Source organism: Peromyscus leucopus, chromosome 22, assembly GCF_004664715.2.
Source record: "Peromyscus leucopus breed LL Stock chromosome 22, UCI_PerLeu_2.1, whole genome shotgun sequence".
In the NCBI taxonomy this organism is placed as follows: domain Eukaryota; kingdom Metazoa; phylum Chordata; class Mammalia; order Rodentia; family Cricetidae; genus Peromyscus; species Peromyscus leucopus.
In genome coordinates, this window is record NC_051081.1 from 8,627,485 (window position 1) to 8,646,631 (window position 19,147).

Genomic DNA, 19,147 nt, shown 5'->3' on the forward strand with positions numbered 1-19,147 from the left:
TAGCCATAAAAAGTTTGAAACCAACCTAGGGTTTCAAGACAGTCATAAAATTTTTGAAATAAAGATATGTTTGCCATTTCTGAAATGGGCAGTATGGAACCATTTGTAGTTAAGGTTACAGGTGGGGCATAGTCCAGTTCTTGAGAAACAGAGGTTTAATCGTGAACAGGAATGAATCTGCTTTATCTTTACTACAAGATGGCTTTTGAGCCTGAGATGAGGGCATTCTGTTCCTTCACACAGTCTTCTAACACTTGCAAGATGGCATTGCTATCATTTTGCTGAAATTCTGGGCTTGATGGTGCTTTTGAGTCCACCTAGGCTTTGTTATGGGTCCTGTCTCAAAAACAAATCAGAACAAACTACAAACTACAAACATCTGTGGCGTAAGAGGAATGACTACTCAAGATTTCTGTGGTCCAATATGATGAACATTGTATTGAGCAGTGGAAAATCATTGACGAATTACACTTTTTAACCACAGGAAAGAATAGTTATGCAGCAATGTACAGCTAAATTTCCTCAGCTCTCAGAGCCAACAATTAATGTATGTTTGAAAACTTCATATGATTTTGGTCTGGGAAAAATCTTTCTATTAAATACCTTCTAAAGAACTGAATAACTGTTTTTAGAGTAATGTAGGTATAGATACATAGAGATATGAAGACAGGTTCTATTTTTTTAAAAATAATTTCCTTAGACCTGAGTAAATCTAATTAGTGCCTGTTAGTGGCCACATTCCTAAAGAAAAGTGACTTTCTCCCCTAGAAGCCAAAATTAAAACCAGGTTCTCAGTTTGGTGAGGCTTCAAAGAACACCTCAGTCCATTGTGGAATTGTTTGCCACCAGGATCTCATGCAGATCTTGGGAGCATAATCAGAGCAGTTGTGAATTCTTGTGTCAACACGTAAGTCCTGTAGAGAGCACAGCATTTCACAGTGCTCCTGCCTATCCTCTATCTCTTATATTCTCATTTCAGCTTCCTTTTCTGTCCTTCCTTAGCCATGAGTGTTAGGGATATGATAGACATGTCCCATCTATGATTGAGTATTTCAGTTGCTTATTTTCATTATTTAAATAGTATTTCTTCTCGATATAAATGACCACAGCTAGAATAAGAACCTCCTCTGATTCACATTGATACCAAGTGAAATAAATGAATGGAGACAAATATTTAGAAAGCAGTGTGTCAACATGACCACTTTGAAAAACACCATCAGTAGGTTCTCCTTTAGGACCTATGACAACCATAGCTACAAGTTTTGACCCTGGCAGAGTTCGAGGCATGACTTCTTTTATGGAAGGGTTCTGAAATCTTGCTGGCAGAAGTTGGTTAGTTCCATAAGCAGTCTGTTCAGTAGGCACATCTGGTCTGGCACACCAGTATTGTAGCATTCAGGGTTCAGCTCAGGATAGCCCACTGATGCCTTTTCTTCCCCACCTGCTTTTATAGTACTTTTCAGCACTAAGAAAAATATGCACCTGGGACTTTCCTTATCTGTTAATGACTGATTTCCCTGTGTCCTGGAACCTAAGTCTCTGGTGACTTTAGCAATAGGGTTTTATCATCTAATTTTAGTGGACAACCAACAGCCATGGAAGGCTGTTATCATTTTGTCTGCCTTGGAACCATCTCTGACCAATTACCTGTACCTAACCACTGACATTTTATTTAGTCATTCATGGATTCTGGGAGCATCTTCTTCACTAATGTGTGGTGATATCTGCTTGTTCAAGTTTTGTGGATTTCTGGCTAGACTGGTCTATAAAGAGTTTATATCTTGGTCTTTGCACTACAAAAGAGAGTTCCAGGCCAGCTAGGGTTTCACAGTGATGCTCTGTCATCCCTCAACAAAAGTTTTTTTTTTTTTTTTTTAAAGATTTATTTATTTATTACATATACAGTGTCTTGCCTGCATGTGTCCCTTTAGGCCAGAAGAGGGCACCAGATCTCATTACAGATGGTTGTGAGCCACTATGTGGTTGCTGGGAATTGAACTCAGGACCTCTGGAAGAACAGCCAGTGCTCTTAACTGCTGAGCCATCTCTCCAGCCCAAAAGTATTTTTAAGTGGCTTATAGACTTGTGGTGTTGCTTTCTGTTTCTTCTCTGCTCTCTGCTCTGCTCCCTGCTTCCCTCCCCCGCCAGGCCTGGCTCCTCCCTCCTATCCGCTATTTCTTTCTAATAAAGCTCTTTATGACTCTGAAAAAATAAAAAAAAAAAAAAAAATAAAAACCAAACTGTGATGTTTCATAAAGGGTTACTTTTTTATGTTTAGCTGTTGTTAACCACTTTCTAACCCTCCTTTCCTCTACACTCTGTCCATTTTGAAACGTGGAGCTTTGGTGTTTTCTCCTTGCATGCAGATCACATGAGCACTACTATCCCCTATTTTTATATGCATATACTTTTATCTTTTACTGCAGGATCATAGCTTCCCAAACAACTTCTCCCTTTTGGTTTTTCCAGACAGGGTTTCTCTGTGTAGCCTTGATTTTCCTGGAATTCTCTCTGTAGACCAGGCTGGCCTCAGATGCACAGAGATCCATCTCCCTCAACCCCCTGAATGCTGGAATTAAAGGCGTGCGCCGCCACTTGGCTCCCAGATAACTTTTTCATGAGCATTTCATTTTGTTTCAGTCTTCTTCTGGCCTCTGCTTTATCCATTACTGCCAGTGCACTACCTGCTTGAAACTCGGTTATTCCACTCTCTTTATTATTCCACTCTCCACTTTCATTCTACCCATATTCTTCCTATGCCCCTGTACATCCTCCCAATCCATAGCCTGTTTCTAGCTCCTTTCCTCCATACTTAGTGTTAAAACCACACATAAACAGAAAATTTGAAACAAAGAATCTTATACGAGAAAAGCCATTTAGTGTTTCTCTTTTTGGTCATGGGTGATCCCACTAAGTGGAATGTTTTCTAGTTTCATCCTTTTTCCTGAAAATGTCATGCTTTAACTTTATTTTTTTTTCAGTACGGTAATATATGTGTGTGTATCACATTTTCATTATCCGTTTGTAAGTTGGTGGGTAACTAGATTGATTCTTCTTTATAGCTATTGTCCATAGAGAAGCAATGAACATCAATTGCAAGTATCTCAACAGTAAGACATAGAGTTCTCTGGATAGATGCCCAGAAGTGGTGTAGCTAGCTCATATGGCAAGTACAATTCAAGTTTGTAAAAAAATTTATTTGTTTTATATGTGTGGGTGTTTTACCTGCACGTACATTCCCATGCCTCTTATGTGTAGTGTTCCTGGAGGCCTGATGTAAGTGTTGCATCCTGTAGAACTGGAGATACAGATAGTTGAGAGATGCCATGCGTGTACTGGGAATAGAACCTGGGTGGTCTGGAAGAGTAGCCTGTGCTTTTACCTCTTGAACCATCCCTATTTCTAGTTCTTGGAGAGACCTACTGCCTGATTTCCAGAAAGGCTACACTACTTATGGTGGTATTGTATTTGTACTGAAATGTGATTTTAATTGTATGTTAATAAATAAAGTTGCCCGGGGGTCAGAGCTATTAGAGCCATAGCAAGAGCATGGTGGTGGTGGCGGTGGCGGTGGCGACGGCGGCGGCGGTGCAGCATGCCTTTAATCCCAGCACTTGGTAGACAGAGCTAGGTAGATCTCTGTGTGTTCAGGGATACAGCCAGCATTGGAGATATACACCTTTAAGACCTGGAGGGCTGTACTTACAGGCAGTGACGAGGCAGTCATGTGTTTGGGTTTACAACCAATGAGAAGGCAGAACAGAAAGACTATATTAAAGACAAACACACGGGAAGTAGGTCTCTTTCGGAGAAGTAGGAGCACCACAGGAGTAAGGGTAAGGTTTTAGCTCTGAGCTCTGACCTTTTGGCTTTCTCTTTTACATTGGTTCTGTGTTTCTTATTTAATAAGACGGTTGGTTACATCTACAACTACTTTACTGGAGAGGCCTACTGACTGATTTCCAGAAAGGCTACACTACTTTACTTTTCCACCAACAGTGAACAAAGGTTCCCTGTGACCCACATCCACGCCACTGTTTGTTGTTCTTTGTATTCCTTTTGAAGGCCATTGTGACTGGAGAGAGAGAGAGAATCTTCATGTAGTTTGTAGCTGTAGACTAGTGAAGCTAGAATCTCACCTTGTACAAAATTAACCCCCGAATTCTTCAGTGTCCTTGGCGTGCAACATAATATCCATAAATTGCTAGATTTAGAGGTGTACTTGAATTTATGAGCACAGGTAAAGTTTTTCTAAATAGGATTCTAGAATTTCAAGAAGTAAGACTTACAAGTAAGACAAATGTGGTTTCATGAATCAAAAGCTCCTGGGCAACAAAGGGAAGAGACCTGAATGCAAAGGCAGCCCACAGAATGGGAGAAAAATCTTTACCAGCTTTACACCTGACAGGGGATTAGTGTTGGGAATATCTAAAAACAATTTAAAAAACAAAATATCAGGAACTCAAACAACCCAATTAAAAAATGGACCACATTGAATAGGTATGGAGAGAGTGGACAACCTTGTCTTGTTCCTGATTCTTGTGAAATTGATTTCAGTTTCTCACATTTATGTTATGTTGCACATGGACTTGCTATAAACTGCCTTTATTATGTTGAAACATGATCATTGACTCCCTAATCTCTCCTGGAATTTTATCATGAAAACAGTTGTTGAATTTCATCAAATGACTTTCTTTCATCTCTTTGAATTTGTAGTTGTGTTACTTATTTCTGTTCTTTTGACCTGAGTTTCTTTTCCTCCTCTATTCCTATTATTCTTACATTGGTCTTTTCATACTGTCACAAATTTCTTGGATGTTTTATGCCAGGAATTTTTAAGATTTAACATTTCTTTTGACTTAGGTATTCTATTCTCTTAGTGAGGCTTGCCTCTGAGGTAAGCTTTGAGTTCCTAAATTTTTCATTTACTTATTTAATTTTGTTTGGATTTTCTTTATTTATTCTATTTCCATTTTCATGTCTTTAATTGTTTTATTCATTTTCTTCCCCTGTTTTTTTGATTTTTGTTCTCATGAATTTCATTAAGGGCATTATCCATTTTCTGTTTAAGGACCCGCATCATCTTCTTGAGGGCTGTCTTATGGTCTTTAGTGCTTTAGCTGTGTAGCAGTGGTCAGGGCCTGCTGTGGTGGGATAGCTGTGGTCTCGTGGAGACATATTGTCTTGGCTGTTGTTGATTGTTTTTTCCCCCGCTGGAGTCTAGGCATCATGATTTGGAACCGTTGTAATTCTGGGTGCTAATATCAGGTCTGCTGTGTGTTTGATTTGTGTGTTGTTACTCGGTTTCTGTTGCCCTCTCTGTGTCTTAGCTGAGTATGCGGATGATGTTTTCTCTGGTCAGAAATGCTTCTGGGACCTTGATAAGCGTAGCCATTGGGGCATTCAGAGGAAATGTGTTTCTAGGTATTTGGATTGGAACTTATGTATGGAGAAGTGCTAGAACAGGGCATAGCCGAGAGAGTCCACAGGAGGGAGTGTGTGTCCCACCAGGGCCTGCTTAATTTCCTCAGAAATGGTGCAGATAGTGAGGTGAGGTCACCCCAAAGGACTGCTACAGAGCTGGGGATTAGAATGGTGATTGGATTTGGAGCAATGAAGGTAAATGTGAAGATCTGCACTTATCCCCGCTTAGCTGGTCAAAATAATCTGCAGGTTCCCAGGAAATGCCTGCTTCTGTTGGGCACTGTGATAAAGTAATGAGTAGAACAGCAGTTGTCTGTGACCCAATGATATAGGGGTCAGAGAGGAAGGAGAGGCCACAGCATGTGGTCTGCTGCAGGTCTGGGGATGAGACTGTGCGACTGGGTTTTCGGGAGTGGATGGAGAAGTAGAGATCTGCAGTTAGCCTACTGGCTTCCCTGGATAATTGGCCTGTGTTTTCTCTGGGTAGGCCTGCTACTTTTGGTGCCTAGATAAAGCAATGAGTGGGGAAAGGAAATTTTGGAGGTGATGATCCATATGTTCCAGCGAAGATAGGGGTAGAGGGAAGGGGAGGCTGCAGCATTTGGTTTGCTAAAGAGTTGGAGATGACACTGGGTTTTGGACTTGGAACGGCTGAGGAAGAGGCAAAGATATCCAATTAGTATGCCTACTTCTCTGGCCTGAGTGGTCTATAGGTTTCTAGGGATGCCTGCTGGAGTTGAGGACTGGAAGGGAGGCTGGTTAGGATGTGAAGATCTGAGTGATCCACTGGAAATGGGCACAGGGGGGTGGCAGAATGGAGGACGTTATTACTAAAAGAAATAAACTGTCCAACAACCATCATTGACAGTCATCAAGTGCTGTGCGTGTTGCCGCTTTAGGTTATGTGTTGCAGGGGAGAGCAATGTCAGGTCCAGGCTTGGGTGACTGTGTGTTCTGAGGTCAGCAGGCTTCTTTGAGTACAGCTAGACACACCAGAAGCACAAAGTGATGAGTGTTCCTTGTACTCTTGGTTCCTGGGTGGCGGCACTGGGACACTCGCTGTTTTAGAGATGTACAGAGCCCCCACCTGAAAGTTCCCCAAGTGCTATGTAGCCCAGTTGAAAATAGAGTCTGGAACAGCAGTGGCCATCCTCGAGTGCACCTGAGGTATGGGCCCAGCAGGCAGCCTTTATCCCTGAGGCCCCCACTGTTTTGTCCTTCAGCACTCTTGGGTGAGTCCTGGCCATGGAACTGCACCTGCACAGATGTTAAAGAGCTGGCGGGTTGGTGATGCTGAGTCCAGAGTGTGCTGTGAAGGGTCTTCTGTGTGCTGTGCAGTTTCCCTTCTCCTCCTCTTCTTCTGTGTGTGCTCATGTAGATTGATTCCCCTCATCACCTATGATTTCCTTCCTCTCTCCTCTGCTCCCCTTCCCGAGCTGGTCTCCCTCAGAATTGAGTCCTGTGCCTCCTGGTGTTAGAGGAGTTTCCCACAGAGCTGTATCTCCACCCTTAACACCTCATCCATATGATTTTTGCATTTTTCTATTTCTCCATCTCCCTTCTTCTTTCCTCCCTCCCTCTCTCTCTCTTTCAGATCATGTGCAACAGTGTTTTTCTTGTCCACTTAACTGCAGTAGGTCAAAATTACCAGTCTCAACAAAGAAATTTAAATTTGTTTCACATTTTATTTCTTTGCAGTGATCTGGGGCGTGGGCAAAATTGGGATTTTGGAAAGTGTTCATGACTTTACTGCATGTGAAAAAGGCCGGCAAGACTGGCAAAGCCTCATGGAATTGGCATTGGATTTTTTTTTTTTACGCTCCTGCTTGTTTTGCCATAGGTTGCTTTAGGCAGAAGGGATTGGGAGTGTGAATTCTCTAACCTGTAATTTCCAGGATTGTAACCTTTGGAAATCTTTCTAACATTTCATGCATTTCCTTTTGCCTTCAGATAGTTGTTTTATAGGTAGTGAAATTTCTGACTATTGGGAAAGCTTTGGATAGTTCATCTGAGAGAAAGACAAGTGTGCTTTCTGCCTGGTGGAGAAAATGTGTTTTATTTGAATGCCTACTTGAGTGAATGTGTAGAGCAGTCGCAATCTATTTATTACCCCAGAACTCGCTGTTTTGACCACGCTAGCCTTGGACTCAGAGAATACTCTTGTCTGCAACATTCATTCTGGGATTAAAGGCTTGCACCACCATCCCTGTGTTTTGTTTTGTTTTGTTGTTTTACTTAGGCAGGGACACTAGTATAGCCGAGGTCTGGCCTGGAATCATTGTGTGGCGGAGGATAAACCTGAACCTTGACGGTCCAATCCCCTCTTCTCTTTCCTGTCCCTTACTTGTTTTGTCCTTTTCAGTCCTACTGTGACCCCTCTCTACTTGCACATCACATGCCTGCTACTGTGCCTGTACCACCCCCACCTCCCCACAGATCTCATGGAACCTTTCTTCTCCATGCTGGCTATGGACACTCAGTCTAGTTCTGAAACAGACAGGAAGAGAATTTATGTGTAAGAAGAGACAGCATTTTACTTTGTGCTTCAGACTTCTCCTCAGTATAATTACATTTCTAATTTTACACATTTGTTTGCAAATTTCATTTCAGTATTTTTCATTTTAGAGTCAGATTCCAGTGTTTGTGTGCTGCATTCCCATTATGGTGGACATTAGCTGATGGACCTCCAGGCTGTTTCTTTTTGTAGCTATTGAGACTAGAACAGCAATGAGTATGAGTGTGCATGTATCTCTGGTAGTATATAGACTCTTTATTATATGTGGAGAGATATTTTTACTTCTGAGGCAACCTTACACAGATTTGCTTGGTAATTGCAGCAGTTTAATCTACCACTAATGGTGAGTAAATATTCACTTTTCCACACACCCTCAATAGGGTTTGGGGTCTTTAGGATAGCATGGCAAGCTTTTTACCTGGTTACCTGTGCCCTAGCCATACAGACATTGGTTTTATTATTTTGTTAATAAAAAAGGCCAAACCTTTTAAATACTGTTTATTTTGGGGAATTTTCTGCACATAAGTTGATATATTTTAATATCTACAACACATCTTTTGTTTGTGTTTTTTGTTTTTATTTTCTATTACCCATTGAGTTGAACTAGTGCTGTCCAATTTGTGTGGCCATCCATAGGGTATGACAACATACTAGTGGCCACATTTCTGATGAAAAATAAGTGTCCTCCCAAAGCCGTTAGCTGCCAATACCTTCTTAGCTAGGGGTGGCCTTCTTGGGGGCAATCTCATTCTGTCCAAAATTTGGCTGACCCGTGATCTGAAGTGCTTTGGGAATTTTAGAATTTGATACATGCATTGTAGAATATTTTTGGTGAAAATGAGTCATCTCAGTAAGACTACTCTTCTTACCTTGTATGTTTGTCCATTGATTTTCTATGAAACTACAGTGTTCATATTTTATGTAGACAATTATTATTGTGTAACAGATGTAGTGTTAAGTCAATAAGAAATCATTTGTTTCTAAGTTATTGTTCTGAATGACACAGGAAGAAAAGAAAAAGACAGGAAAAAAATGAATACTTCCCATGAATTCCCAGGGCAGAGAATTTGTCCCAAATTGAAACTGAGAAGTCCTGCATTGTTTGTGATTCAGCAGAGTCACCTATTAGTCCACTTTTCCTGTCTCTCCTATTGATTTCTTAATCCATTCCTGTTGAACAGCCTGGCAGAGATAGTTCATCCTCAGCCAACATGTATTGTAGGACATGGAAGCCTCAGGTCAATGTTTCTTTTTGACAAAGTAGATGTTTGCTTATCCACTGAAGCCTAAGGTATCACAATGGAAAGGGGGTAGAAACTAGTGAGGGAAATTTTTAGTAATGAGAGCAGAAATTTTCTTTACTTCCCTCTGTCTACCATTTATCAGGTAGTTAACTGGTTGTTAGGGTCTAATAAGGGTATTCCCATTTAGAGAAGAGCTACCTTATTCAAAACAAAGGCATAGCACAGGACAGAAATATGCAGTGAAAGGTATCAGCAGGTCACATGACTAAGGGTACTCAAGGGTATCTATTTTCTGGGGGGCTTTGAAAGAAAGAGAATTTGGTTTTTTAAAGTATATAGCATGCACAGAGGTCAGTGTTTTGACTGACAGAATTACTTTTCATAAGCCTAGCTAACTAACTGCACATGACTTTGCCAGACCCAGTTTTACAGATGTGCAGGCCCAATTACTTAAAACATGAAATTGTAACAAAAGAAAAAAATTATTATTTTTCTAGAACATTCATTTTGAGAACAGTTTGCCTTATTGCACATGCACTTGAAACTACTTCATTGAGAATCAGCCTATTTCCCATGTGTTTTCCAAGAGGCATTTGAACACACTAAAGAGTTACTTAAGGAACTAACTTGTTTGTGTTTTTAAAGTCTATATAGATACAGCCCACTAAAAATGGTTTTCCAAGAAGTATACCAACAGATTACTAGGTTCACGGAGGACTGTGTGTAGAGCCCAAGCAAAGAAGAGTCCCCGGTCACCTAGTTTTCCCAATGTTGCCTCATCCACTGCTGTCCTAGTGCATAGTTACAAACTTATTATCAATTCCAACTTTTTAAAATTTTTAGCTTGTTCACATTCTTTACCTCTACCAAAGTACTCTGCAATCTTTACATACAAGGTCATTTTAAGTTCTCTGATGTAGGGCACAACTAAATTATGTTATTGGCCATAATGGCACATTAATGGCTGTTACTCTAGTTCCCTACAGAGTCCTTGTTCTCACTGAAGCTCCCTGATCTGTGTGTACTCTGTAGGCCTTTGTTTCACCATTTTTGTCCTTGAGTCATCTGCAAGAAAGACTCATTCAGCTTTGTGTTCAGTGAGTTCAATTGTTTTTCTTCTGTAAAAAACCTTATCCTGCTAATTTCTGCAAATTCCTTCCAAAACAAGTTAAAAATGTCTACAAAGAAGAATCTGGTTAAGTTTACTCAACAGCAGTGGCCCCAATTTTTAAATCCTTTCTTTTTTAACATGTATTTGTTTTTTTATATGAGGGCTCTATTTACATGTTTGCCTGCATGACAGAAAATATCTGCCTCCATTGTAGGTGGTTGTGAGCCACCATGTAGTTGTTGGGAATTGAACTCAGGACATCTGGAAGAGCAGCCAGTGCTGTTAAACACTGAGCCATCTCTTTAAATGTATTCATTTATTAGGGTTTTCATCTGGCTGTCATAAATAACTCCGAGATAAGTGACTTTAGGCAGAAGGAGTTTATTTCATATCACAATTGAAGGATATCTTTCATAAAATGCAGAACTGTGAAGTTGCTAGTCACAGTGTGCACAATCAGGAAGAGAGTAATGTGTAGTTTTCTGTGTCTCAGCTCAATCCTTCCACTAATATAATCCCTATAGAGTTCACAATATGCTACTCTTAGTTATTTGGCAGCGCTCTTACCCGGTGCTCTTACCCTACGAGGAAATGTCACAAAACATGACAGAATCCACTAACGAGAGTTTTATTAAGATAAGAGAAAAGGACAGGAGTGCTCAGGCCTGTTAAAGAGACGCGTGTGAGGAGAAGAAGAAAGCCGGGAATATGGTGCTGGCTTATAAAGGCTGGGTGGCACATGCGTACACAGGTCGATGTGGCTACTCCACGAATGCGAGTAGATCACATGATTGCGTTGCGCGCTCTTACACAACCATGCAAAGCCACAGGGTCCTGGTCATGCGAAATGCCTTGGTCCAGAAATGGCTATTTTGACCCAGAACTGGCTAGACGGAAGTGTCTAGGTCCTCTGGACATGCTCAACCACGGGGGCATGTTGTGAATCTATCAGCTACCTCTCAAGTTCATTTCAAGTTCTCCTGTGTAGGGCAGAACAAAGTTATGTTCTTGAGTATAATAGCACAGAAATGGCCATTACTCTAGTTCCTGACAGAGCCCTTATTCCCACTGAGTCTTCCTGATCCATGTCTCCTCTGTAGGCATTTCTTTACTATTTTTGTACCTGAAGCGTCTGCTAGAATTCTTGCTGCCTGGAGGACCAGCCTCCAGCAGCACAGGGCTCATAGAGAATTTACAGAGTTTACTAAAAGTGTACTAACACTTTTTTATCTAAAGGGGTGAGGCAAAAAACCACACACTCTTGGATGGTTTCCTTCAGACTTTTTCTTTACTTTTTCATATTCTCTATTCTTTATTTTCCTGGTGATTTCCTTCTCTTACTCTTGATATTTTCCTTTTAACTTTATCTTTATTCTTGACACTTTCCTTCAAACTCCTTCTAACTCTCTTAATGTTTTCCTCCTAATTCTCTGATTCTTGATGTTTTCCTTCTAACTCTCTCATTCTTGATGTTTTCCTTTGAACTCATTTTAACTTTATCTTTATTCTTTCCCTTATAGCTTATATACCCCAGCAAAATATTTCAGGCAATATAAAAATTACAATGTAGTTACTTTCTGCTTTTCAAGTGAATGATTACAATGAATACAAGTAAAAAACAGCATGTTTTCCATATCCCTTACAAGATTAAACAGTTTACATGTTACAGGTGAAAAACAAATTATCCCAAGAACCCACTTATATTCATACCCAAGCAACTTGTTATAGATTAGCAGAATGTAAGTAAGTAAGGTATTCTTTTACTGGTAGGCTGCATTTTACAGTCATAAAGAAAGGACTAGTCACTTTATTACTTATCTCAAAAGGTAATCTTATAAGAAATCTTAAAAGAATCACAAATCTAAACTTTATGTGAAAAAGAATGAGTCAACTCCACTTTAAATCTTTAGGGTGCATACCTACTCATCAGTAGTTTCTTTTAATTTTTTAATTGCATCTTTGGGAGTTTCATATCATGCACCCCAATTCTGCTCACCTCCCAGTCTCCCCATATTCCTCTTCATCCCTATTGCATCACCCCATGAAAGAAAGCAAAACAAAGTAAGTAAGCAAACAAAAGCAAAAACAATAAATCAAAACAGAACAAAAGCCACACCAGAAACAGAAAAATCTCTGCTTCTCCTTGTCTCCTGACTCTCTATCACATCTTCATCCATCCTCATGGCATTGGAGGCTTCGGTGTATCATGTAGTATACCCCTTCCTTTGTACCACCACTTGACTGGCAACTGTTCATTGCAATGAGTCATTGCCGTGGTTGAAGGCGTCTGGTTTTTGTTACACCAGCCTCACTGGATCCTCACCAGAGCTCTTCTGGAGTATCCAGTGTCTTGGAGATCTTGCAGGTATTCTGCAGGACCAGTTCCTTCATGAGCTCCAGCAGGACCTAAATGGGGTAGATGCTTGTGTGGGTCAACACAAGACCCAGTTGTGTGTCTGCGTGTTAGCCAGGCAGGTCAGATCGAACCTCAGGTGCAGTGGAGGAGTCAGCTTCCCTACATGCATGCCCTTGGGATAGGTTCATTCTCACCTCCAGGGAAGGGTGGGAGCCCTTTCTCCCGAGTTCAGGGGACACCCCTCTTGCGGGAGTGGCCCATGGGAGGCTATGCCAGCTTTCCCAGGACAGTGAAGGGTGGGACTGGCTCAGTATAGTCCTCTGATTTCATCTTGCATCATTCCTAAGGCCTCCTGAGGTGACACTGGCCATAGATACCAACACAAACCCCAGCTGCAGCTGGACCATGGACCCAGACATGGTCCTTGGCAGCAACTTAGGCCCAGACGTCGTCCTGGCTCTGCATGGAAGGAATGGCCAACCAGGTGGGTGTAGTTGGAAGTTTTTCTGTGTCCCACCTGGCTCGAGGTCAGGACAAATCTCTCACCCACAGTCCTGTAGCCTTTTATAAAATAATCACACAGAGGCTTAATATTAATTATAACTGCTTGGCCATTTGCTCAGGCTTATTACTGTCTGGCTCTTATATCTTAAATTAACCCATTTCTATAAATCTATATTTTTGCCACATGTCTTGTGGCTTACCAGTATCTTTACATCTTGCTTCTGCTAGCGGCAGCTACGAGCGTCTCCTTGCTCTGTCTTTCTCCTTCTTCTCTCTCTAGTTAGAATGTCCTGCCTAACCTTATTCTGCCTCACCATTGGCCACACAGCTTTATTTATCAACCAATCAGAGCCACACATATTCACAACATACAGAACGACATCACCCATCAGGTGGGAATTGTTCCGGCAGCTGTATGGTCACTGGACATCACCAAGGCCTCAGGTTTCGGCCCCAACCCTGGGCCTCTACTGGATCATGAGTGACAGTGAAGGACCTGGAACTCAGGTCAGACCCCAGCCACAGTAGGACCATGGTCCTTAGCAGCAACTGGGTCTGGATGTCACCACTGCTCCCAGCGGTGACAAGTCCTCTAGATACTAACTTGGCCCTTGATCTTGGGTGTCTGCATGGCCTTTGATGGCAACAAGAACATGGGACATCAGCATAGACCCTGGCTGGAGTGGGGCCATAGACCCTGACATGGCCCTCACATGCAGCTTGGACCCAGACGTCACCATGTTATTCAGTAGCAGCACAGGCCACTCCGACATGGATGCTTCCTGGTCCTCAGACAAAAACCCGGACTCAGGTAGCTGGTTCGACCCCAGCCTTCTTCTTCTTCTTCTTTTTTTTTTTCTAGATGATAGAATTTTTGATAATTTTATTCACATTCTACTATCTTTTCAGTATTTGTAATTGGACAAAGCAAAGAGCCAAGGGACTTGGTTTGTAGTTACTTTATATATATAATCTTCACAAATAGATGGGTCTTTGAAATTAGCTCCTAGAGTCTAATGTTTGAATCTTTTTTTTATTACAATACCATTCAGTTCTACATATCAGCCATGGGTTCCCCTATTCTCCCCCCTCCCACCCCCTCCCCTTACCCCCAGCCTACCCTCCATTCCCACCTCCTCCAGGACAAGTCCTCCCCCGAGGACTGCGATCAACCTGGTAGACTCAGTCCAGGGAGGTCCAGTCCCTTCCTCCCAGACTGAGCCAAGCGTCCCTGCATAAGCCCCAGGTTTCAAACAGCCAACTCATGCAATGAGCCCAGGACCCAGTCCCACTGCCTAGATGCCTCCCAAACTGATCAAGGCAATCAACTTTTTCACCTATTCAGAGGGCCTGATCCAGCTGACCCCAGCCTTCTTTATGGTGCTTGGTGGTAACCTGAGCCATGTATGTCAATCTGGACTTTGGCTGCTACAGGGCTATGGACCCAGACATGGCCCTTGGTGGCAGCTTGGGCCCAGATGACACCCTGGCCCTGGGTGTTAGCACAGGCCACCCATATCTATATGGCCCCTGCTGCGGCGTACTTCCCCCCCCCCCCCCCCCCCCCGACTCCACCCAAGCCATAGGCTTCAGCCCAGATCCCGGGCCTCTGTATGGGCCCTAGTGGCAACCTGTGCCACAGAGTTCAATGCTGACCCTGGCTGCAATTGTGCCACAGACCCAGACATGGCCTCATGCACCAGCTTAGCCTGGTTGACATCCTTGTTCCGAGTGGTAGCTCCAGGCACTCAGATCAGGATGGCTCTGATGGCAGAGCCCCTGGACCCCAGTAAGGCCATAGGATGCATCTTAGACCCCAGGTTTCATGTGGTCTTTGGTGACACTGTGGGGACATGGGCATCAACATAGACCTCAGCTGCAATAGGACCATGGGAACAGACGTGGTCCTCAGCATCAGCCTAGGCCTGGTTGTCGCCATGGCCCCAGGTGACAGCAGAGGCCACCCAGATCAGTACGGGCCCAGTGGCAGCATGGCTTGTGCACCCAATCCTGACCCAGGAGGTGGCCCAGCCCACTGGAGTCAACATGGCACTCAGTGGCAACAGAAGCCATGGATATCAACACAGACTCTCGCTACTAGAGGACCAGAGACCCACACATTGCCCTTGGTAGCAGCCTGATCCAGACATTGCAATGGTCATAGGTGGCAAGCAGACCTCCTTCCTCAGTCTATTCCACACCATCATCATCACAGATCTAGGTGGCGAGCTGGCCTTCAACATCTGCCCAATCCTCTTCATCTACCTTCTTCCTTTGTGTGTCTTTTCATGGGGTATGAATCTGATTCTCTAACTCTCCCAATTCTCTACCCCTTATTTCCTTAAAATGAGGGGGCCCACACACCCCACCCAAGGACCCAGGCTAGCTTTCTTCTAACTTGCTGGGAAGCAAGCGAGGCCCTATCTGAGTGGGCCTGCATCAGGTCGGTGTGACTGTCCTCTGCCAGCCTGGCATCAATAGTTTCTTATATTAGGAGGTTGAGGGCAGAAATGGGTACAAGGAATTAATCATCACCTTTGGACATCAATCAGTCCTAGCAAGAAAGGCATGCCAGCTAATGATAATTGGGCTGCTTTGTTCTTGTTCCCTGACCTTAATGAAATCCTCATTTAACTATGTGCCTTTCTAATACTAGAAAAATTTCTAATACTAGATTGTCTTCTTAGGTATTTGACAAAAAGATCTTAGTCTAACTTTAAGTTATTTTCAAAGCTTTGTTTCAGCTATGATGGTCTCCAAAACCTGTGAACACATCTCCCAACATTAAGGTTAATAGAATTTAAGTTAGCTGGGCTATTGGGACTCAATTGTTTTTCTTCTTTCAGCTTTATACTTTCTTTTTTTTTCATGGTCAATATTATTTATTATCACTTTTATACATAAATAAAGAAACAAACATGTAAAAATTAGCTAATATTATCCTTTCAGAATACCATTTTTGTCATTTTTTTCTTTCATTTTTCTTTAAGAAATTTTCTACTCACTCCACATATTATCCACAGATCCTCCCTCCTCCCTCCTCCCTCCTCCCACCCCCAACCATTTTTCCCAAGCCACCCCACATCCCCACATCCCCCAAATCAAGGTCTCCCATGGGGAGTCAGCAGAGCCCCCAGCACACTGAGCCTAGGCAGATCCAAGCCCCTTCCCACTGCACCAAGGCTGTGCAAAGTGTCACATCACAGGCACCAGGATCCAGAAGCCTGCGCATAGACCAGGGACAGATCCCGATCCCCCTGCCTGGGTGCCCCCCAAACAGTTCAAGTCAAACAACAGTCTTCCGTATCCAGAGGGCCTAGTCTAGTCCCATGGGGCTCCCCAGCCACCAGTCTACAGTTCATGGGCTTCCACTTATTCATTAACCTAAGCCACAGTCTATATGGCTCCTCAACAGAAACTTGTGTCTAGCTATGTGACACTTCCTTGTTTATAGTTTTATTCATCAAAACTCTATTTAAACTAAGATTATTATCATCAATTAGACAGTATGGCTTAGGAAGAAATCATCTTCATAATAATCCACAGGTAAAAGTGCCCAGTAGAACAGGTTGTTTCCATAAGATAAACATACTACATTATAAGCAGTAGGGATCTCCCCACATCCATTCATACCAGAGAAAGATGGCATCAGCAAACATATAAAGGCACAGAGGAAACAAAAGACATTCTGGAGTCTGGTCCAGAGTCTTGCCTACTGAGATTCACCCATGAGCGATTTCCCTCCTGGTGGACTGACATCTGAACTTCAATTGCCATCTGTTGCATCTGCAAGAATGACTCATCTAGCTTTGTATTTAGTGTGTTCAATTGTTTTTCTTCTCTAAAGAAAATTTTATTGCTGATTTCTGCACATCTCTTCCAAAGCAAGTTAAATATTACTACAAAGAATCTACTGAGGTTTACTTACAACAAAGGTCCCACCTTTTAAAATTTTTTTTAAAGATATATTTGCTTTTGTATATGATGCTCTATTTGCATGTATGCTTGTATGAAAAAAGAGGGAATAAGATTCATAATAGATGGGTGGTTGCTGGTAATTGAACTGGGGACCTTAGAAGAGCAGCCAGTGTTCTTAACCACTGAGCCATCTTCCTAGCCCTTAAATATATTACTTATATTAGGCTTTTTATCTGGCTGTCAAAAAAGACTCTGAGAAAAATAACTCAAGGCAGAATGAGAATTGAAGGGTACAGTTCATAAAATGTACAACTATGAAGATGGTCAAATGAAACATAATTGTGAATAGAGAAATGTGTAGTTTTCTATGTCTCAGCTTCCTCCTTCTACTAATCCCTATATAGTTCAAAAACTGCTGACTCTCAAGTTGCTGTGTGTGTTGTTTTGAATGTGACTGACCTCCATAGGTTCACATATTTGAAATCTTGGCACTGTTTGGAACATTTTAGGGTATATGGCCCTATTGTAGGTGTGTCAATGGCGATGCTTTTTGAGGTTTTAAAAGTCCATGTCAGGTACAGTGTCTGTCTGTTTGCCTGCTGCCTTTGGATAAGGAGTAAAATATTCACCCGCTGTCCCAGCTCTGTGCTTGTTGGTTTTTCACCATGATAATCATTGACTAACCCTTGAAAAGTGTAAGCAAGCTCCAATTAAATGCTTTCTTTTATAATAGTTACATGGTGGTAATGTTTCCTCATGGCAGTTGAATAGTAACTGAGACAGTGGGTCTTCCTTTATTACATCAGGTAATCAAGATAACATCCCAGATATACTCTTCGGTAACTCCTATTTATTGATCATTTAGAGGTATTTATTTTCAGAAACATATATGCTAGATGATTCTGTATCCTGTCAGTCTGTCAGTTAAAACTAACCATCCTAATGTATGCACTCTTAGGAGCCAGTGACCTTTGAGGATGTGGCTGTGAACTTTACCTTAGAAGAGTGGGCTTTATTGGATTCTAGTCAAAAGAAGCTCTACAGTACTGTGATGAAGGAAACATTTTTGAACCTGATCTCCATAGGTAAAAAAAACCAAACATGCTCCCATTGCTTATTCAGTCAGAGAACAACTATTTTTCTGCTTATATGTGTACTGTTGTGATTATTTGGATTCTTGAAGGGAATATGTGGGTGAATTTAGTATAAATATTCATGTCATAAGAGCTAGGTTGTAATAATTTTTTATGTTTAATATGTCACAAAGTATTCTGGATTTTCTTCTAGAGAAAGCACTAGAAGAAAAGACTGAAGAGGACTACAAAGATCTCAGCAGAAATATGGGGTAATTTATATTCAAATAGAAATTAATATATGTCAAAGATTTGGGGATCATGGGACAACTGAGATCCTATCAAATGTTCCAAGTACACCTAAGTGAAAAATGATACTACACAGATTCCTATAATGGAGCATTGAATTGTGTCTTTAAAATTTGAGAATCTCATGTGTGTAATCTATTAATATCACCAATGTGTCATATAACATTAAGCTCTAAAGAGCTTTTCACAAAAACTTCTCATCATATCCAAAAGTATTTACTACCTTTCTATATATTCTTTTGAGGCTTTGAACATAAATGCTGTTTTGTTTGCTTTCTTTTGCTGTGACAAAAGCAACTCTGGGGTCGAGCTCATTTTTATTTACTCTTCCTTGTCACAGTCTCATCATAAAGCCAAGCCAGGGCAGGGACTCAAGCATGGCAGGAACCTGGAGGCAGGAACTGAAGCAGAGGTGATGGAGAAATGCTGTTTACTGATATGTTCCTCATCCCTTACTCAGCTAACTGCCTTATTCAGCCCTGGCCCACATCTCTAGGGGGACACCACCCACAGTGGGCTCGAACATTCCATATTTGTGTCAAGTTGACCAAAACTATCCAGCAGGTACCTTTCCTGCATAGCTGCTGTCCTCCTGCCCTTGGGCACACTACCCAATATTTTTTAAGCCCTCCTTCATCAATCAGGAATGTGAAATGCTCCCACAGACTCATTTTTTAGGCCATTCTCATTGAG

General features: G+C 41.9%; 1 protein-coding gene across 1 annotated transcript in view; it reads left to right on the forward strand.

The window, feature by feature from the left end:
• The window catches only part of LOC114680839 (zinc finger protein 883-like), a 45,080-nt gene that overhangs the window by 19,978 nt on the left and 5,955 nt on the right, over positions 1 to 19,147 (forward strand). The window contains exons 2-4 of the mRNA XM_028854002.2: positions 18,031 to 18,157; positions 18,360 to 18,417; positions 18,795 to 18,866. Of these exons, the coding sequence (XP_028709835.1) occupies positions 18,031 to 18,157; positions 18,360 to 18,417; positions 18,795 to 18,866 (257 nt within the window). The remainder of the gene's footprint in view (positions 1 to 18,030; positions 18,158 to 18,359; positions 18,418 to 18,794; positions 18,867 to 19,147) is intronic.